The sequence below is a fragment of the Eleutherodactylus coqui genome, chromosome 8 (assembly GCF_035609145.1).
Source record: "Eleutherodactylus coqui strain aEleCoq1 chromosome 8, aEleCoq1.hap1, whole genome shotgun sequence".
Taxonomy (NCBI): Eukaryota; Metazoa; Chordata; class Amphibia; order Anura; family Eleutherodactylidae; genus Eleutherodactylus; species Eleutherodactylus coqui.
The window spans coordinates 198203616-198221936 of NC_089844.1; the positions used below are offsets into that span (position 1 = coordinate 198203616).

At 47.4% G+C, this 18321-nt stretch overlaps 1 protein-coding gene across 2 annotated transcripts in view; it reads right to left on the bottom strand.

Moving 5' to 3' along the window:
- The window catches only part of TNRC18 (trinucleotide repeat containing 18), a 186118-nt gene that overhangs the window by 9045 nt on the left and 158752 nt on the right, over window positions 1-18321 (bottom strand). For both annotated transcript variants that reach the window (XM_066577234.1, XM_066577232.1), the window contains exon 26: window positions 10128-11332. In XM_066577234.1, the coding sequence (XP_066433331.1) occupies window positions 10128-11332 (1205 nt within the window). The remainder of the gene's footprint in view (window positions 1-10127; window positions 11333-18321) is intronic.

Consider the following 18321-nt stretch of genomic DNA (forward strand, 5'->3'; position numbering starts at 1 on the left):
TTTCAATAGTCCGGTGGTCTCGTACGTCATTTCCGTCAGTGAGGGGTGTTATGGACAGCTGAGATGATCCAGCTCGCCAGAGCGCTCAGTCAGAGTTAGCATGCCGCGTTGGAAGAGTTTATAACTCATTTCTCCAGGTATGATTCAGGCCGCTCTCACAGGCGCTTTCTTCAGTGTTCAACGCAGCGTTTTAAAGGGGTTGTCCCGCGGCAGCAAGTGGGGTTATACACTTCTGTATGGCCATATTAATGCACTTTGTAATGTACATTGTGCATTAATTATGAGCCATACAGAAGTTATCAGAAGTTTTTCACTTACCTGCTCCGTTGCTAGCGTCCTCGTTTCCATGGAGCCGACTAATTTTCGGCGTCTAATGGCCAAATTAGCCGCGCTTGCGCAGTCCGGTCTTCTTTTCTCAATGGGGCTCCGTGTAGCTCCGCCCCGTCACGTGCCGATTCCAGCCAATCAGGAGGCTGGAATCGGCAATGGACCGCACAGAAGCCCTGCGGTCCACCGAGAGAGAAGATCCCGGCGGCCATCTTCAGCCGGTAAGTAAGAAGTCACCGGAGTGCGGGGATTCAGGTAAGCGCTGTGCGGATTTTTCTTTAGGTCCCTGCATCGGGGTTGTCTCGCGCCGAATGGGGGGGGGGGGTTTGAGAAAAAAAAAACCCGTCTCGGCGCGGGACAACCCCTTTAAGTGTTCAACAGTGCGTTTAACGCTGCCAGTGTTCAACAGCGTGTAGCGCTGCGCTTAAAACGCAGCCCAATGCTACCATTGATTTCAAGGGGCTTCTCGGACAGGCACTAAAATGTAGTGTTTTTTAAGCTCTGTCTGTTTCATTTTCAGGCGTCTCAGTGTTCTTAAATGTGATGCAATGCCCATTAAAATGAATGAAGAGCGGGTTCAGCGCTGCTGCAAATGAGGCAGGACGGGGGTTTTTTTTAAATTCGTTTTATTTATTGATAAACAATTTGTGAAATACAGAATAAAGAGAAGTTTTGTTCGATACATAGTAATGTGGATATGATCAGTTATACTTCGATTAACACAGATTTTGTTACTGTACTTCTTGAGTTACTTGGTTGTTCATTTACAACATTAAACTTTTAAACTTTTTAAAAAAAACAATAAAATAAAATCCTGTTCTTCCTTATTCTGAATCCTGGTGAGAGAAAGTTACAAGTTTTCAAGCACTTGTCAGTGGGAGGGGTGCAAGGGGGTGAGGAGGGGGTTAGTGTAGAATAGGCTTCAGAGTTCAGTCGATAAGCAGAGTAGAGTGGGAGTCCAACCAGGCCCCCCATACTTTTTGGAATTTGGTCGGGCAGCCTCTATTTTGATATATGATTTTTCCATATGAGGCTACAGTATGTACAGTTTGGATCCAGTGTGGGACTGAGGGGGGTTCTGTCGCCATCCATTTTATGGCTCTGTCTTTACGGGCCAGAAATAGCGTCCTTTCAAGAAAGACGCGAGTATAGTATGGCCACACCTCCTCCTCCAGCAGGCCAAACAGCGCCACTTTAGGGCCAAGTCGATGGATAGTGGGGGCCGTAAAAATGAGTTCATGAGGTCCGTCACTTTTGACCAGAACTCATTAACGAGGGGGCACTCCCAAATTAAGTGCCAGAAATCCGCCTTCAGTTGGCGGCATCTCTGGCAGGAATCTGAGGAGGTATTACGCATTTTATGTAGACGGTTGGGAGTAAGGTAGGCTTGATGTATAATGTATAGTTGAATTAATTTATTGTTTACGGCCGGTGACACTGACAGATGGGATTCAGAGATGTCTTGCCACTCTTCAGGTGTGAGGGATGGGATGGCAAGTTTCCATTATGTTGAGAGTGGGTTGAGATCTATTTTAGCTGAAAGGAGGTGTGTATATAGGGCTGATATTAGACCTTTGGGCCCTTGGGATTTGAGGACGCCAATTGTGGGGAATTTGGATATACGGGCCGAGGGGGGAGGGAATTGAGAGTTCAGTGCGTGTCTTAGTTGGAAAAATCTGAATAGTTGGAGGTGCGGGGCCTGCAGCTTATCGCGCAGTTGCGTGAATGTGGGGAGTATTCCGTCTATATATACATCTTTTAGTGCTTGTACCCCCTGGGCGATCCAGTACTGTGGGTCTGGAACAGACTGTAGTGCAGTAAAACCGGGGTTATTCCAAAGGTGGAGTTCTGGCACCACACCCTGGTATCTCTGAAGTGTCTTTACTTCTTTCCATATGCTGAGAGCTAATTTATGAAGCGGGGTTAGTTTGGTGGGTTTGGTGCATTCTGGGAATTCCAAAAAACTCAAAAGGCTGTTTCCTGTTACTTGTTTTGCAAGTTATCTGATATAGGCAGTTCTTTGTCTAAGACCCAGGCTCTAATATTTCTCAGTTGCCCTGCCAGGTAATAGAGCCGGAGGTCCGGGAGGGCCATTCCGGCTTGTTCTTTGGGTCTTTGTAAAGTTGATAGGCTCAATTTGGAACGGGAGGAATTCCAAATGAATGTTATAATTAGAGAATTTAAAGACTTAAAAAAGCGTTTGGGGACACTCACTGGCATGTGTTGCAATATATACAAGCATTTGGGTTGGATGAGCATTTTGATGAGATTTATGCGCCCAGCCACAGAGAGCGGCAGCTTAGCCCATCGTTTCAATTTATGTTTTATGTTCTCTAATAGTGGGTTTATGTTGTCTGCCATTGCATTGTTGTGGTCATATGACAGAAACATCCCCAGGTATTTAAAGGTTGAAACCGGTTTTAGTCCATATCTTGTGACACAGGGATCGTTTTTTGGGTCAATCTCTGTATAAAGGATTGTTGATTTGGACCAGTTAACATATAACCCGGAGAAGTGGAAGAATCTATCTGTGTGTGTCATAGCTTGGGCAAAGGAGTTTGATGGGTTCGATAGGAATAGGATTGTCTCATCTGCATACAGTCCCAATTTGCTTTCAAGGTCTGCTCATTTGATACCGGTCGCGTAGGGGGCGCTTCTCAGCCGGATCGCCAATGCCTCAATGGCTATGGCAAATAAGGCCGGAGATAGAGGGCATCCCTGTCGGGTGCCTCTTGTTAACTGAAATTCCGTTGATGGGATGCCATTGACGACTACATTTGCGCTCGGGGACTTATATATAGTTTTGACCAATTGTTGAAAATTAGGTCCGAATCCAAAGCGGATCAGACAGGCTTCTAGAAAGGCCCATTCCAAGGAATCGAAAGCTTTTGCCATGTCAAGTGAAACCAGAGCCCAAGGCATGTTATATTGTTTACCTAGTTGGATGGCTGTTTGGACTCTGCGGATATTTATGGTCGTGGATTTCCCTGGCATGAAACCCGTCTGATCGGGGTGTATAATGGACAGGATCACCTGATTTAGTCTAGTGGCCAGGATTTTGGTTAGGATCTTGTAGTCTGTGTTTACCAGTGATATAGGCCGATAAGAGCTGCAGTCTGTAGGGTCCTTCCCAGGTTTCAGAATCACTACTATGGAGGCTTTGTAGAATGAAGGTGGGAGTGTTTTGTCTATTTGAGCTTGGCTTAATGCCTCAAGGAGTTGTGGGCCTAGTTGTTCGTAGTATTTGCGATAGGTCTCTATTGGGAGACCATCGGGACCCGGTGATTTATTGAGAGCCATATCTTGGATTATTAGTTGGATCTCTTCCAGAGTGACGGGAGCTTCTAGGAGGTCAACCTGCTCTTCAGAGAAAGTTGGGAAATTTAAGTCGTTTAGGTATTCTAGAATGTCCGCCACCGTGTTTTGAGAGGAAGAAGTATAGACGTTGGCGTAGAATTCTTTAAAGCAGTTTGTGATAGACGGAGCATCGGTGAACTCTATTCCACATTGATTCTGTGACTAGATTGGTTTCCTAACTCGAAGTAGTGTTGCTTGGAAAAAAATAATTTACGTTTGGCTTTGGCATGTATTTGGTGTCTATAAAGACGGGATAGACTGAGCCAGGCTGTTTTATTGGCGTCTGTGGGGGCAGATATGTATACTTTCTCGGCTTCTAGGGTCTGATTTTCTATCTCTTTATCGGCCTGGGATGTCGATTTTTTAATGTGCGAAATGGCAGACTTAAGGCACCCTCTGATATAGGCCTTAAGAGTGTCCCACTTCAAGGCAGGATGGGTATTGTCATTATGGGCATTTAGGAATAGGGAAATGTGGAAGGGCGTCTGGTCATCTGATCCAATGAGCTTAAGCCAGAATGGGTGTAATTTCCAATTGGGCCTTATATTATGTTGAGGGAATTTTAGGGTTAGCAGTATAGGGCTGTGGTCAGATATGCCTCTCGGGCAATGTGTTATGTTTGAGAGATATACTGCCAGTTCTATGGAACTGAATATGTAATCAATTCTTGTCAACGCGTTGTAACCCGGTGAATGGCAGGTATATTCCCGCGTTTCAGGGTGATGGAGTCGCCAGAGATCAACCAATCCGACGCTTTCGATTAGCTGTCTCAAAGGGGAGTTTAAGGTGGGAGTGGCGTTAAGGGGTACATGGAATTTGTCTTTAGTGGGGTCCATTACCATGTTGAAGTCGCCTAGGCAGATCACTCCCGCCAATGGGTAGTGGTGTGCAAACGCTATGGCAGTCTGCAGGAGATGAAGTTTGTTGTGAGGTGGGTTGTAGATGGATAGGATGACATAGGGTTTGGAGTCTATTTCTCTGTATACAAATATAAATCTTCCTTCGGGGTCCCTACGGGTGGTGATAGGGTTCCAGCGCATCGACTTGTGAATAAGCACAGAGACACCCCTGGAAGAGGAGGTGTGGAAGGAGTGGGCAGTCCACTGGATCCATGGCTTTGAAAGGATATCCGCCTTGGGGTTTTTTGCCTTCCTCTGGATCAACACAGTAGGATAGACAGGCTGGACTAGATGGACAATGTCTTCATTCGGCCTTACATACTATGTTACTATGTTATGTTGTCCCTGATAAGATGGGTCTCTTGTAAACTAATGATATGTGGGTTTATTTGCTTAATGTATGAGAATACTGTCCTTCGCTTGAGTGCTGTGCCAAGTCCCCGAACATTCCAGCTTAGACATTTTAGGGACATCATTGCCTATATGGGTATGGGATTTAGCTATCATGTCTGTGTCCCTGGGGTGGGGGAAAAGGGAGGACGTTGGTAGGTATGAGGGGAAGGGTTGTGTTAGCGCATGCTTGTACAAGACATTAATGAAGAACAGAGTACAACAATTTAAACCATTAGTCTTTGACATCTCGCTTAAGTTGTGGCGCAGGTGTCAAGAAACAACAAAATAAAGAAAAATAGGAAAAGAGAAGGAAAAAGAGACAGAGGAAGAGAAAAAAAGAGAAACCAAAAATACGATTTAGCTACAATCTAACTAGAAGTAGCAGATGTTGTGTTGTTGGGGGGAGTCTCTTGATGGCATTTAGAGGTTTGAAGTTGACCGCCGGGTCCCAATAACTTAAAGGTGCCTCGGCCGTATTGCACACCGTCTATGGGTCAAGGGGGTGCTGAGAACTTGGGTCATAACAACGTTTAGAGTTCTGCTGAAGTTCAGTCATCTTTTGGTGTTTCGGGATGCATATCCAGCCACTCCAGGGCCTCCGTGGGAGATTGGAGGAAGACCGCCTTTCCTTGGGCTACTATTCGTAGGCGGGCTGGGTATGCCATTGAGTAAGGAATTTGTCTTTCTTTGAATTTCCGTTTCACTTCTGTGAAGGTGGCTCTTTGTTTTTGTAGTTCGGCAGAGAAGTCGGGAAATATGGAAATCGTTGTATTGTTGTACTTTAGTGGGCCCTTTAGTCTGGCTTGACGTAGTGCAGCGTCTCGGTCCCTGCAATTTAGGATCCTTACTAGAAAAGGGCGCGGGGGGGCTCCCGGTTGTGGTGGTTTTGCAGGGACTCGATGGGCTCTTTCTACTGTAAAATGGGTAGAAAAGGTGTCATCTCCCAGTAACGATTTCAGCCAAGTCTCAGCGAATGTTTCCAGGTGGGAGCCCTCTGATTTTTCGGGTAAGCCTATTATGCGTAGGTTATTACGGCGCGAGCGATTTTCCAAATCATCTGTTTTGGACTGGCAAAATTCTATTGCTCTTGTTGCCTTTTAACCGCCGTAGTACGTGGGCGCAGGGAGTCTTCTGCGTTGGAAACGCGGTCCTCCATTTCCCGCATTCTGTCACGTATGTTATGCAAGTCTTGTCTTAACAAGGAGACGTCAGATTTTATCTCCTCTATTTTGTTAGTAAGAGAGGATTTTCAAGTATTAATTGCATCTAGAAGTTGACGCATGGTGGGTTCTGGGGTTTGCCCCGTTTCATTTTCAGACTCCTTCATCTGAATGGGTCGCGTTGCACGTGGGGTCATTTTCAGACTCCTTCATCTGAATGGGTCGCGTTGCACGTGGGGTGTGATCAGAGGTTTCAATGCGGGAGAATCCTTTTAACTTTTCGGCGGCGGTGCCGCTTTTAGCACGTGTACTCATGATAGAATTCGTTAAGTTAGCGTAGCGGGTTATGAAAGTTGTCGATGTGGTATAGACGGTGTCGGTATTTTTTGTAAGGATCAGAAGTCCGTATATTTGTGTTGTTACAAGCTGTTGAGAGGAGAGTGTTCGGCCGGCCGGACCGTGGTAGCGCCTGGTTAGCTCTGGCCTTGGTCTGACCGCGGTAGAGGGGGCGAGGAACCGCGCCAATCAAACACGGCAGCCCATCGACTGCAGGGCACAACAGTCCGCTTTTGCCGATACGATTTAGGGTCGGAGGTAGGTCGGTGTCCACCGCGGGGCCCCTTATTTGTTGGCCCAATCCAACCCAGTCCGCCCACGGGAGTATGTTGGGGTAGTCAGCCCCTCGGCTGTCTCAGGAGATAAGGTGGCCTTATCATAGGCCGCCTGGCCAGAGTTTGTGACTGTAGGGGGTCTGTGTGATTAGTCCAGGATGTTGTCCCCCAGCCCCTTATGGGTAACTTACAGTTTGTTGCCGGCTCCGCAGGGCCGGACCCGAGGAGGAAGCCCCTTCAGGTACAGAATCCTGGGAAGTGTCGGGCGCTGCGGTCCGGTGGTAGCAGGGCGATCCGGAGGTGAACCGCTGGAGGTGGCCGGGTCAGCCGCAGCCCGTGGCGTAGGTAAAGAGAAGAGTCTTCAGCCTGCAGGGCCGGGATCAGGTCGGCGCACAGCCTCGCGGTCAGTACGCTGTGAAGTGCTGGGTGTCGCAGCTGTGTGGCGGCAGGGGCTGCAGTGCGGCGAGACTAAGAGGTCGCGACCTCCGTCAGGTCCCGCGGCAGCAGCGCAGGCCCAAAGATGTTCCGCGTCTCCCTCCAGAGGAGACAGGTGCTCGGCAACGGCGCAGCGGCTTCAAAGCGAGGCAGGAGGAGCGTTCAGACCCGCCACTGGTTCAGCTGGGAGCAGGTACCTCTTGACGGGGAGTAGGCAGCGAACCTCGGCTCGCAAGATCAGGCCTGGACTGGCCCCGATATCAGGAAGTCGCAGGTAAGCGGCGTCGGGGCAGCCGGAGCCGGCAGATAGATCGTGGCTCTCGCCCAAGTCTCACGGCGGTGGTCCGGCTTTAGAAGTGGGGGAAGCGGGCTGCTTCTCCCTTTAGGAGTGAAATTGGTGGTTTCAGTGGGGGTGGGGGGGGGGGGGTGTTTGCTCCCACCTGAGTCTCGATCAGATCCGGGCCTCCGCGGCCCGGAGACAGCGTGAAGGGGTCCCGATGTGAGTGGAGTGGCGCAGCCAGCCCCGGGTCCCAGGGGAGTCCTCCGCCGGGTGGTAAATGGAAGAGAGCAGCTCGCGAGAGTCCCGGTGCAGCCAGCCGGCAGGATGGCACAGTAAGGTAGGCGATAAGCGAAGCGCGGGAAGATGGCAGGGTGTTGGCCATCTCTCACCCGCCCCAGTCCGCGGCCCTATTATGGGTGTCAGGAGGCTGCAATCGTCCTCAGCTGTGGTCCAGCTTGTCCGTTAGGGATTAGGAACCCGTTGGTATTGTTTGAGGTATTCAGGTTCTGGTCAGGCCAGGATTTTATACGGATTTTGATGTCCCCCCTGGGGAGTTTTCTCACTTGCGACTCTCCATGTTGGTCGCTGGCCACGCCCCCCCGAGGCAGGACGTGTTTACTGTGATTTTTACCAAGTTTTTAAAAGCAGGCTGCTCTGCCACCAAGAATGAAAAAATAAATTTCCAGGAAGTTGTCAGCAGCTCCTTATATCTAGCTTATCTCACAGACAAAGATAAAGCCAGTGCCGTGAGAATACAGGGGAGAAGCCTCACCCAAGTCCCATTTAGACACAACGATTATCTCTCAAAATTTGCTCAAAACCATCTTTTGAGCGATAACCGTTGCGTCTAAATGCACAGACTTCGTGCAGTTATTGTGCATAATTGCTTCCTCGCTCAATTCTAAAAAACTAGAACTCTATTAGTGGTGCAGACTCTTATCACAGTCGGCAGCGCTGATAAGATTCTTTCAGCTCGTGTCTCGCTGGTAGTTCATGGGATGTGAGCTGTAAGAGCGAAGAACAACGCAGCTGTTTGCTTAGGCAAAACAGCTGTATTGTTTGCCAAGTGATAGCAGCGGTCTCTCTTGCTCTGCCTGCATAGCTCTTAAGTAGCTACTTAGCTACTATAGACTATGCAAAGATGATCGCTCAAAACGGTCACTCAAACTATTGTTTGAGCGGTTATCATTCAGTGTAAATGGGGTCTTAGACATGCGTCGCTTCATAGCCCTCATGGAGGAGAAGCCATAAACTCGCCTCCCTACAAGGATCGCAGCACAGAAGAACAGTTCTAGCATTATCAGCTTGCTTGGCTGCGTTTATAACAAATACTGTCAGAATTGTATGTCGATGCAGCTGAAAACGCAGTAAATGCAGCATTTTTACAAGCGGAGGTGTCTGAGTGGCCTTAACCCGTATGTTAAACAAAGTAAGTTGGGGAATGAGCGATGCTGCCACGTTGTACAGGTGAGGCGGTGCGATTGTCTCAGACGTGACAGGTGCCCTTTAAATAAGACCTGAGTTAACTATGTCTCTCTCTTGATGATATGATTGTGCATGGATGGACGGGCCAAAACGTGTCCCATGTTTGATGCAACAAAATCTATTTCACATTTATGCCCCGTGGTAATAAGGGGTTAATTCCTTCCAGGGTACCACTGCATGTTGAAAATATTGTTGAAACCAGAACTATATGGAAAACGAGTAATTGGTTCCAAAGCCCCAAAGATGTGAATCAAAAATAAAAAAGCCAATATCCAATCAAGATCCCTACATACAGAAGCCACAAGGAGCGGCTGAAACCATAAATCCTTGTCTAGTAGAGGACAGAAGCTTTTCCGACGTCCAGTACAGAACACAAATACAATACAATGGAGCCGCGGATCCTGGTAAAGAGCAGGACACAGCATGTAGTACCGCATTGTACTGTAGAGGCGCTACTAGGTCACCAATACCAGTACTACAGGGGTTTACCAGTGCATGCGCTGCAGGGCCGGGCTAACACTGGATGCTGAATCTGGTTACAAGTTAGAACGGCTGGTAAAGCCCACCGTATGTAGAATATATTGTATCCTGGGGCCACAGTAAGCGGAGGGAGTCGCTGTATATATATTCTCCTCTAGTAACAAACCATAAAATCTGTCAGATACACCAGACATATCCTGCACTTTTATGTTATTTCCTTAATTATGTGTTATCATAAAAAGGCTATTATGTACAAAGTGCCTTTCTAATACATAACAAGGAGTATACGTCCATTTACTGTAATTAAAGGGGTAGTCCAGCCTGAAGCATGTATTATCTATTCACTGAATAGGTGATAAATCCTTGATTGGTGTGGCTCTGGCTGATGGCCTAAATCCCCCCCTCCCCCTTCCCCACCGTAAGACTGTGGCTTGGAGAATACGGATCGGAGTGGCGATCGAGCATGTGACCTGCTGCACCATTCAATGTCTAGGAGACTGACTGCAGCAGCCATACACAACGGCCGCCCGCTTCCAGCAGTGCCATATTTTTGTGAATGGAGCAGGAGGGTGCATGTTCCATCGCCACTCCAACAAAACTCCTAGCCACGGTCTGGTGGCTAGTGAAAGCGGGGTCCCGGACTAGAATAGATGATAACGGTTTCAGGCTGGAACATCCCTAAGAGTCAATATATAGTTACCTGGGTGGGTTTACCAAACCACTTCCATAGTTGCCTAGCAGGCAAGAATGCAGCAATTTTGGGCCTATTTTCAACAGAAGGCAGTCTCTGCCTCTTGGCCAGTTCCTTGGTCGTAGGTAGGTGTATGCCTTCTCTCTTTTTTGGTTTGCATTTGCTAACTCTTTGCTGCTCCTGCTTTTGCTGTTTAACCTGCATCATGGGTTTGGAGGTGCTGGAAGGCTTGACGTATCTGCGGGCGTTCTTTTGAGTGTCTGAAGGGACGGAAGCCGCATTTGCAGCATCATCTTCTGAGCTGCTTGAGGAAGCATCATCTGTTAAAGATGAGGAAGAAGACGAGGAGGAGGAAGAACTGGAACTAGAAGAGGAAGATGCTGAAGATGAAGAATGTGATGAAGAAGAAGAGGAGGAGGAAGATGATGAAGAAGAGGAGGAAGAAGAGCTGCTGCTGGTAGAGGCTGAAGACTGAGACGTTGAAGATCTTGAACTATTAGAATTCTGTTGTGCTTTGCTTTTGCTCTTACTCCTCTCCCCGTCCTCCTCCGACTCTGAGCTGCTGTTGCTGCTCTTGGTCTGGCCTTCACCTTTTTCCCTTCCTGGTTTCTGGTCAGATATGATTTTTGAGCCGTTGCCAGGAAGTTTAATGGATTCCGAACTATAAAACGTCTCGCTAGTCTGAGCCGTGAGTCCTGAAGGTTTCTCCTTCTGCTTGCTGGACCCTTCGTTAGAGTAACACCCAGCAGTCACTTTCTTGCGGACTTTCCTTACTGTACTGTTTGAGTGTTCGAGGCTCAGCATGGCCTCTTTAGTCTTCTTGGTCTTCGGAGACATAACTCCTTCATGGTCCAATTTTACCAACAGTTTTCCATCATTCTTTACATAATTGGTGTCCGCAGGAGTTACCTCTTTCTTTTCTTCTTGCTTCCGTCTTCGCTTTGCTTTTAGCTTTCCTTTTAGGATCGTTTGATTGATTCCATTCCCAGCGGGTTCGCAGTACAGATCCCGACTCCCCACATTGATGAAAGGACTATTAGGGTAATATTGTTCCTTTCGCGGCTTTCTAACATTTGCTGATGGAGATATCTCCGGCTCAATTGGAATAGTCTCTCGATCTGTTTTTATGTATGCCACATTGACCTGGTCTTCATCTATCTCCTTAGCGGTCTCCGTGGGGTCTTCATTTGCATTTTCTTCCACTGATACTTCTTCTGAAATATAAAGAAGAGATATTTGATTATGTATGCGAATTCCTGATATATAGGTAAGTAGGTTAAATATATTATATATACACACGTGTGCGGGGGTGATGATCGGCACGTCAGTCAGTTACAGTACTTGAGTAGTTGCAGAGTGAACACTAGACCAGCTTTATGCTGCTTAAAGGGGTTGCCCAGTTCTAAACTATTGATGGCCTATCTTCTGCATAGGTCATCAATAGTAGACTGGCAGGAGTCTGTCCTCTAGGAATCCCACCGCTCAGCTGTTCTCTGGGCCAATGTACTTGTGAAGTGTCCTACAATACAGCGCCACCTACAGGGCACTGAGCCACAAATTGCTCAGTAGTCGCTTTGTTTCAGCTTACAGTAAAAGCAACTAGTAAGCGACATCTGTAAAACAGGAGTTGTTCTATCTATGAGTGGCGGCGTGTTTACAGTGAATGGAGGCGGGCAGCTGGAAGAGATCTGCCTGCATTCACTCAACGACTAATAGTCGCTGGGACGGCTGTCGGGGTTCATGTGCCTGACAATTGTCCCGTGTGAAGGTACCTTTACAGCTGCTGTCTTTGGTGCCAGAAGCCACAGGACATCTTTAGAAGTACTATAGAGCCCACGGCTTAGGCAGGGCGTAAGGAAGGAAACCAAGTTTCAATATGGTTACTAATGGTCAGCGACGGCCTTACCTCCAGTTCTATAGTTACTAATGGTCAGCGACGGCCTTACCTCCAGTTCTATAGTTACTAATGGTCAGCGACGGCCTTACCTCCAGTAATATAGTTACTAATGGTCAGCGACGGCCTTACCTCCAGTAATATGGATACTAATGGTCAGCGACGGCTTTACCTCCAGTAATATAGATACTAATGGTCAGCGACGGCCTTACCTTCAGTAATATAGTTAGTAATGGTCAGCGATGGCCTTACCTCCAGTAATATAGTTACTAATGGACAGCAACGGCCTTACCTGCGGTAACATAGTTACTAATGGTCAGCGACGGACTTACACCCAGTTCTATAGTTACTAATGGTCAGCGACGGCCTTACCTCCAGTTCTATAGTTACTAATGGTCAGCGACGGCCTTACCTCCAGTTCTATAGTTACTAATGGTCAGCGACGGCCTTACCCCCAGTTCTATAGTTACTAATGGTCAGCGACGGCCTTACCCCCAGTTCTATAGTTACTAATGGTCAGCGACGGCCTTACCCCCAGTTCTATAGTTACTAATGGTCAGCGACGGCCTTACCCCCAGTTCTATAGTTACTAATGGTCAGCGACGGCCTTACCCCCAGTTCTATAGTTACTAATGGTCAGCGACGGCCTTACCCCCAGTTCTATAGTTACTAATGGTCAGCGACGGCCTTACCCCCAGTTCTATAGTTACTAATGGTCAGCGACGGCCTTACCCCCAGTTCTACAGTTACTAATGGTCAGCGACGGCCTTACCCCCAGTTCTACAGTTACTAATGGTCAGCGACGGCCTTACCCCCAGTTCTATAGTTACTAATGGTCAGCGACGGCCTTACCCCCAGTTCTATAGTTACTAATGGTCAGCGACGGCCTTACCCCCAGTTCTATAGTTACTAATGGTCAGCGACGGCCTTACCCCCAGTTCTATAGTTACTAATGGTCAGCGACGGCCTTACCTCTAGTTCTATAGTTACTAATGGTCAGCGACGGCCTTACCTCCAGTTCTATAGTTACTAATGGTCAGCGACAGCCTTACCTCCAGTTCTATAGTTACTAATGGTCAGCGACAGCCTTACCTCCAGTTCTATAGTTACTAATGGTCAGCGACGGCCTTACCCCCAGTTCTATAGTTACTAATGGTCAGCGACGGCCTTACCCCCAGTTCTATAGTTACTAATGGTCAGCGACGGCCTTACCCCCAGTTCTATAGTTACTAATGGTCAGCGACGGCCTTACCCCCAGTTCTATAGTTACTAATGGTCAGCGACGGCCTTACCCCCAGTTCTATAGTTACTAATGGTCAGCGACGGCCTTACCCCCAGTTCTATAGTTACTAATGGTCAGTGACGGACTTACACCCAGTTCTATAGTTACTAATGGTCAGCGACGGCCTTACCCCCAGTTCTATAGTTACTAATGGTCAGCGACGGCCTTATCTCCAGTTCTATAGTTACTAATGGTCAGCGACGGCCTTACCCCCAGTTCTATAGTTACTAATGGTCAGCGACGGCCTTACCCCCAGTTCTATAGTTACTAATGGTCAGCGACGGCCTAACCCCCAGTTCTAGACTAATCACTGTGGCAGAAATGTTCTTTAACTTTTGCAACAAATTATTCACCGAAAAGAACTTTACTGATATATAAAAAATAACTTATTAAATCCTTCTAAAAAAGCTTATGTGTGAAATTAAAAGAAGTCATGCGACTCCACCAGCAAGAATATTGGGGATGTGCTGGCACCCTCTAATAGAGGAAAATACTATTTGAAATAATAGCCCTCAAGATTAATTCCATCGCTTATATGTCCATCCATAAGGTAAAGAGTGGGGATAAACCGGATGATCATATATCCAAACTCACTGCTCTTATGGAGCTCCTTCAAACAATAAAGAGCCTTTTGTGGAGCATCCTATTATATCTTGTATCCACAATTGCCGGAGCTTTATTTAAACAAACATCACATCGACGCGTTTCTTTTAGTGCCAAATATGGTCCCTATTTCATCAGGATGGGTACCAGTGGTTCATATGGGTATGAGCAACCCACTGAATTACTTGCTTTATACAGTCTTCTGCTCCAACCCTCAGAAGAGGGGGCTTATTTACATTGACATTGTCTTGGATAGAAAGCCGCATTGACAATAGTCATGCAAGAGTGTTATTAACTCAGGATACACAAGAGTCAATCACTCAAAGAGGTAAGTTCAAATATGTGCTCCTGCCCTCATTTACGGGGCGGACTAGATGGTAAAATCTGTATTAATGAAAACCGATTTTAGTGATATTGATAGTCTGCTATTGCTAATCAGTTAAACTGGAGACACATATACTCCGGTTCACATCGGTGCAACCAGCGGTGTAACTCCATAAAACTGAATACTACTAGATCAAATAGCCCTGGTCTATGCCCATATCCCACAAGTATATAATTACTGGGATCGATATGGCAATAGATGGATTAGAACCAGAGGAGACTATCAGAGCCCACCGCTGCAAGATTACATAGTTAGCAGGACAAGTTCAAGCCCCGCAGTGACATTAAATTGAACGAAGTGCAGGCTGAGCATGTGCGGTCGGCGCTCCATTCCTTTCAATGGGGCTGAAGGCAATACTTGAGCACTTGCTGCTTGGCTATCTCAGGCAGTCCCATTTAAGATGAATGGGGCTCCAACATGTCCACTCAATAATCTCCTCCTCACGGCAGGGGGTACAGTAAGGAACACCGTGAAGACGGCGGGGAAAACGGGACCCCTCTGTTCTCGAGATCAGCAGGGGCCTAGGGACCAAGAGACGAGACCCTCACCGATCAGCAAGTTTTTAATGCTCCTGTGGATACAACCTTTAGTGATCTGGGCATTTTTCCTCAGTTTGTGCTTTAACCCCTTAACAACCAGCCCATAGTGTTTTTACGTCCTCCCGAAGTGGGCTTTATTCTCTGAGGACGTAAAAACATGTGTCCTGCAGAGAATAAAGCCCCCCGGGCTCTGGACGTGACAGCTCCATGCTGTCGGTGTCCGCAGGTAGCCGACAGCATGGAGCTGTCATCCCGGGCTATATGGACCCCCCTCCCCCTCGGCATTGAAAAAGGTTACATATTCAGCTGCCCTGATGGATCGGATCAATCGGGGCAGCTGAAATTACTCACCGAAGTCCGCCGCACGGCTCCCCGCTCTCCCAATGCTCCAGGCCCCGTAGCCGTCCTTCTGCGCATGTGCGCCAGGCGGCATTACGTCAGCCGCATGCGCAGAAGACCCGGCGGCGCGGGAAATTTAAAATCTCCTGGCTCCCGGCTCCTGTAGGTAGCCGGGAGGCAGGAGATATCAGCGGGGCCTGCGGTGAGCGGTCCCCGGGACCGCGATCACCGTTATACAATGGATAACGACGATCGCGGAAAAGTGAAAAAAGTGAAAAAAAAGAAAAGCTTCACCTCCCCTCATGGATCGGATCCATGAGGGAAGGTGAAAATACTCACCCCACTTCCTCCATGTCCTCCGGCCGGTCTCTGCACCCCCCGCTGGCTTCTGCGATGTGCCGATGTGGTTCGCAGGCGCAGAAGGCCGGCGAGCCCGGCTAATTCAAAATCTCCCTGCACCCGGCTGTCACAGATAGCCGAGTGCAGGGAGATATGACTGGGGACCGCTGTATGCGGTTTCCAGTCATATGATCACCGTTATCCGTTGGATAACGGTGACCATATAAAGTTAAAAAGTAAAAAAAAAAAAGTCAAAAGTTTAAAAAAGTTAAAGTTTCATCTCCCCTTACAGATCGTATCCGTAAGGGGGGATGAAATTATGTACCCAAGGTCCCGGATTTGTTCCCTGATGGGATTTTCATCCGCGGACCTTACCCCAGCTTCGGCGCATGCGCCCGTCAGCATGATGGCGGACGCATGCGCAAAAGTGAAATATTGCCCAAGAAGTTTAAAATCTCCCTGCTCTTGGCTAGAGCCTGGAGATGTCACGGGGGGCGCCGTATGCGGTTACTGGTCACGTGATCGCCGTTATCCAATGCATAATGGCAATCACGTAAAAGTTCTTTAAAAAGTGGAAGTTTCATCTCCCCTCACCGATGCGATCGGTGAGAGGAGATGAAACATCTTCTCGGAGGCTTCCGCATTTGAATCCAGATGCGATTATCCTCCATGGACCCTTCCGGCTGCTGCGCATGCGCCCGCCGGCAAAATGCCGGACACATTCGCAGGAGCCGGGAAGCCCAGGAAGTTTTAAATCTCCTTGCTCCCAGCGACCAACAGTCGCTGAGTGCTTGGAGCAGTGACCGGCGGCCTCGTTGAGCGGTCCCCGGTCACGTGATAAAGTAGCGGTATAACATTAGGCCGGTCACGCATGATAATATATGATAATATGCATGATAATCATAATATGCAATTTACAAGAAGCCCCGAGAACGTTCGCCTTCCTGCAGTTCCAGGAGCACCTTGTTGAGCGTCTTCTGTGCGAGACCGCCGCACCTCATCAGGCTTACGGAGACTCACAGAGCGCCACTCTTTAAACCCATACCCGCCACTGAGGTCAAGAAATGACCCCCAAAAAGCATGAGAGGAGGGGGGATACACGGTTTTCTTGCCCCATGTGCCCAACCCAACCAGCCTCCGTAATTACCCCCGTCTTCGGACATAAAACTCAGTTTATATTACTATCTTTATCTAATATTTAGGGAATGCCAAAAAATGGGGATGGCAGAGGGGTGGGGGTGGAGGGGATTATTTTTAGGAAGTCGATTTTTTTCCCCGTATAAGTGGGCAATGGGGCCTGGAATTTATTCAGTTCTGCCCTGAAATACAGTGGGCATTCCCTCGATTATGGGCCTAGCCATGTGTCCTGTAAGTAGATTAGGGCCACAATGGGTATGTTTCTGAACACGGGACAAACAGGGGTATGCATTTTGGGGTCAAAATCTTTATTCCTATGTGTGCTGTACAAAAAAAACTGTTTTTAAATTGACAAAATTGCCAAAAAATGAAAATCGTAATTTTTTCCTTCTGCTTTGCTTAGATTCATTCAAATACTGTGGGGTCAAAATACGCAGTACACCCCTAGATGAATTTGTTAAGGGGTCTAGTTCTCAAAATGGGGTCATTTGTGGGGGTTCTCTATCGTTTTGGACGCTCAATGGCTCTATAAGTGGGCGATGGGGCCTGGAATTTATTCCGTTGTACCCTGAAATCCAACGGGTGCTCCTTCCATTATAGGCCTAGCCATGTGTCCTTTAAGTAGATTAGGGCCACAATGGGTATGTTTCTGAACACGGGACAAATGGGGGGGATGCATTTTGGGGTGAACGTCTTCATTCCTATGTTCACTGGACAAAAAAACCTGTTTTTAAATTGACACAATTGCCAAAAAAATGAAAATCATAATTTTTTCCTTCTGCTTGGCTTAGATTCATTCAAAAACTGTGAAGTCAAAAAATGATGTGAAGTCATCGTACCCCTAGATAAATTTGTTAAGGGGTCTACTTTTCAAAATAGGGTCACCTGTGGGGGTTCACCATCGTTTTGGTCACTCAATGGGCTCTACAAGTGGGCAATGGGTACTAAATCTCCTTTAAGCAAAATTTCTGTTCCGAAAGCCACCGGTTGCTCCTTTCATTTTGGGCCCCATTGTGCATACAGATGTAATACTAGGACCACAATGGGTATGTTTCTGAGCACAGGACAAACAGGGGTACACATTTTGGGGTGCAAGTCTTCATTTATATATGTGTTGTACCAAAAAAACTGCTTTTGAAATGACAGAATTACCAAAAAAATGAAAATCGTAATTTTTTTCCTTCGGCTTGGCTTAGATTCATTCAAAAACTGTGAAGTCAAAAAAGTCATCCTACCCCTAGATAAATTCGTTAAGGGGTCTACTTTTCAAAATGGGGTCACTTGTGGGCGTTCTCCATCGTTTTGGTCACTCAATGGCTCTACAAGTGTGCAATAGGGCCTAAATCTCCTTCAAGCAAAACTTCTGTTCCGAAAGCCACGGGTTGCTCCTTTCATTTTGGGCCCCATTGTGCATACAGACGTAAGATTAGGGCCACAGTGAGTATGTTTCTGTGCACGGGACAAACAGGCTTATCCTGTGTACTATAGAAAAAATTCCTGTCTTTAAAATGACATATTTGCAAAAATATGAAATTTTAGTTTTTCTCTTCTAAATTGCATTGACTCAAAAAAAAAAACTGTGGGGTTAAAATACTCCTGACACCCCTCAGTGAATACGTTAAGGGGTGTAGTTTTTAAAATGGGGTCACTTGTGGGGGTATCTATTATTTTGACTCCTATGAGCC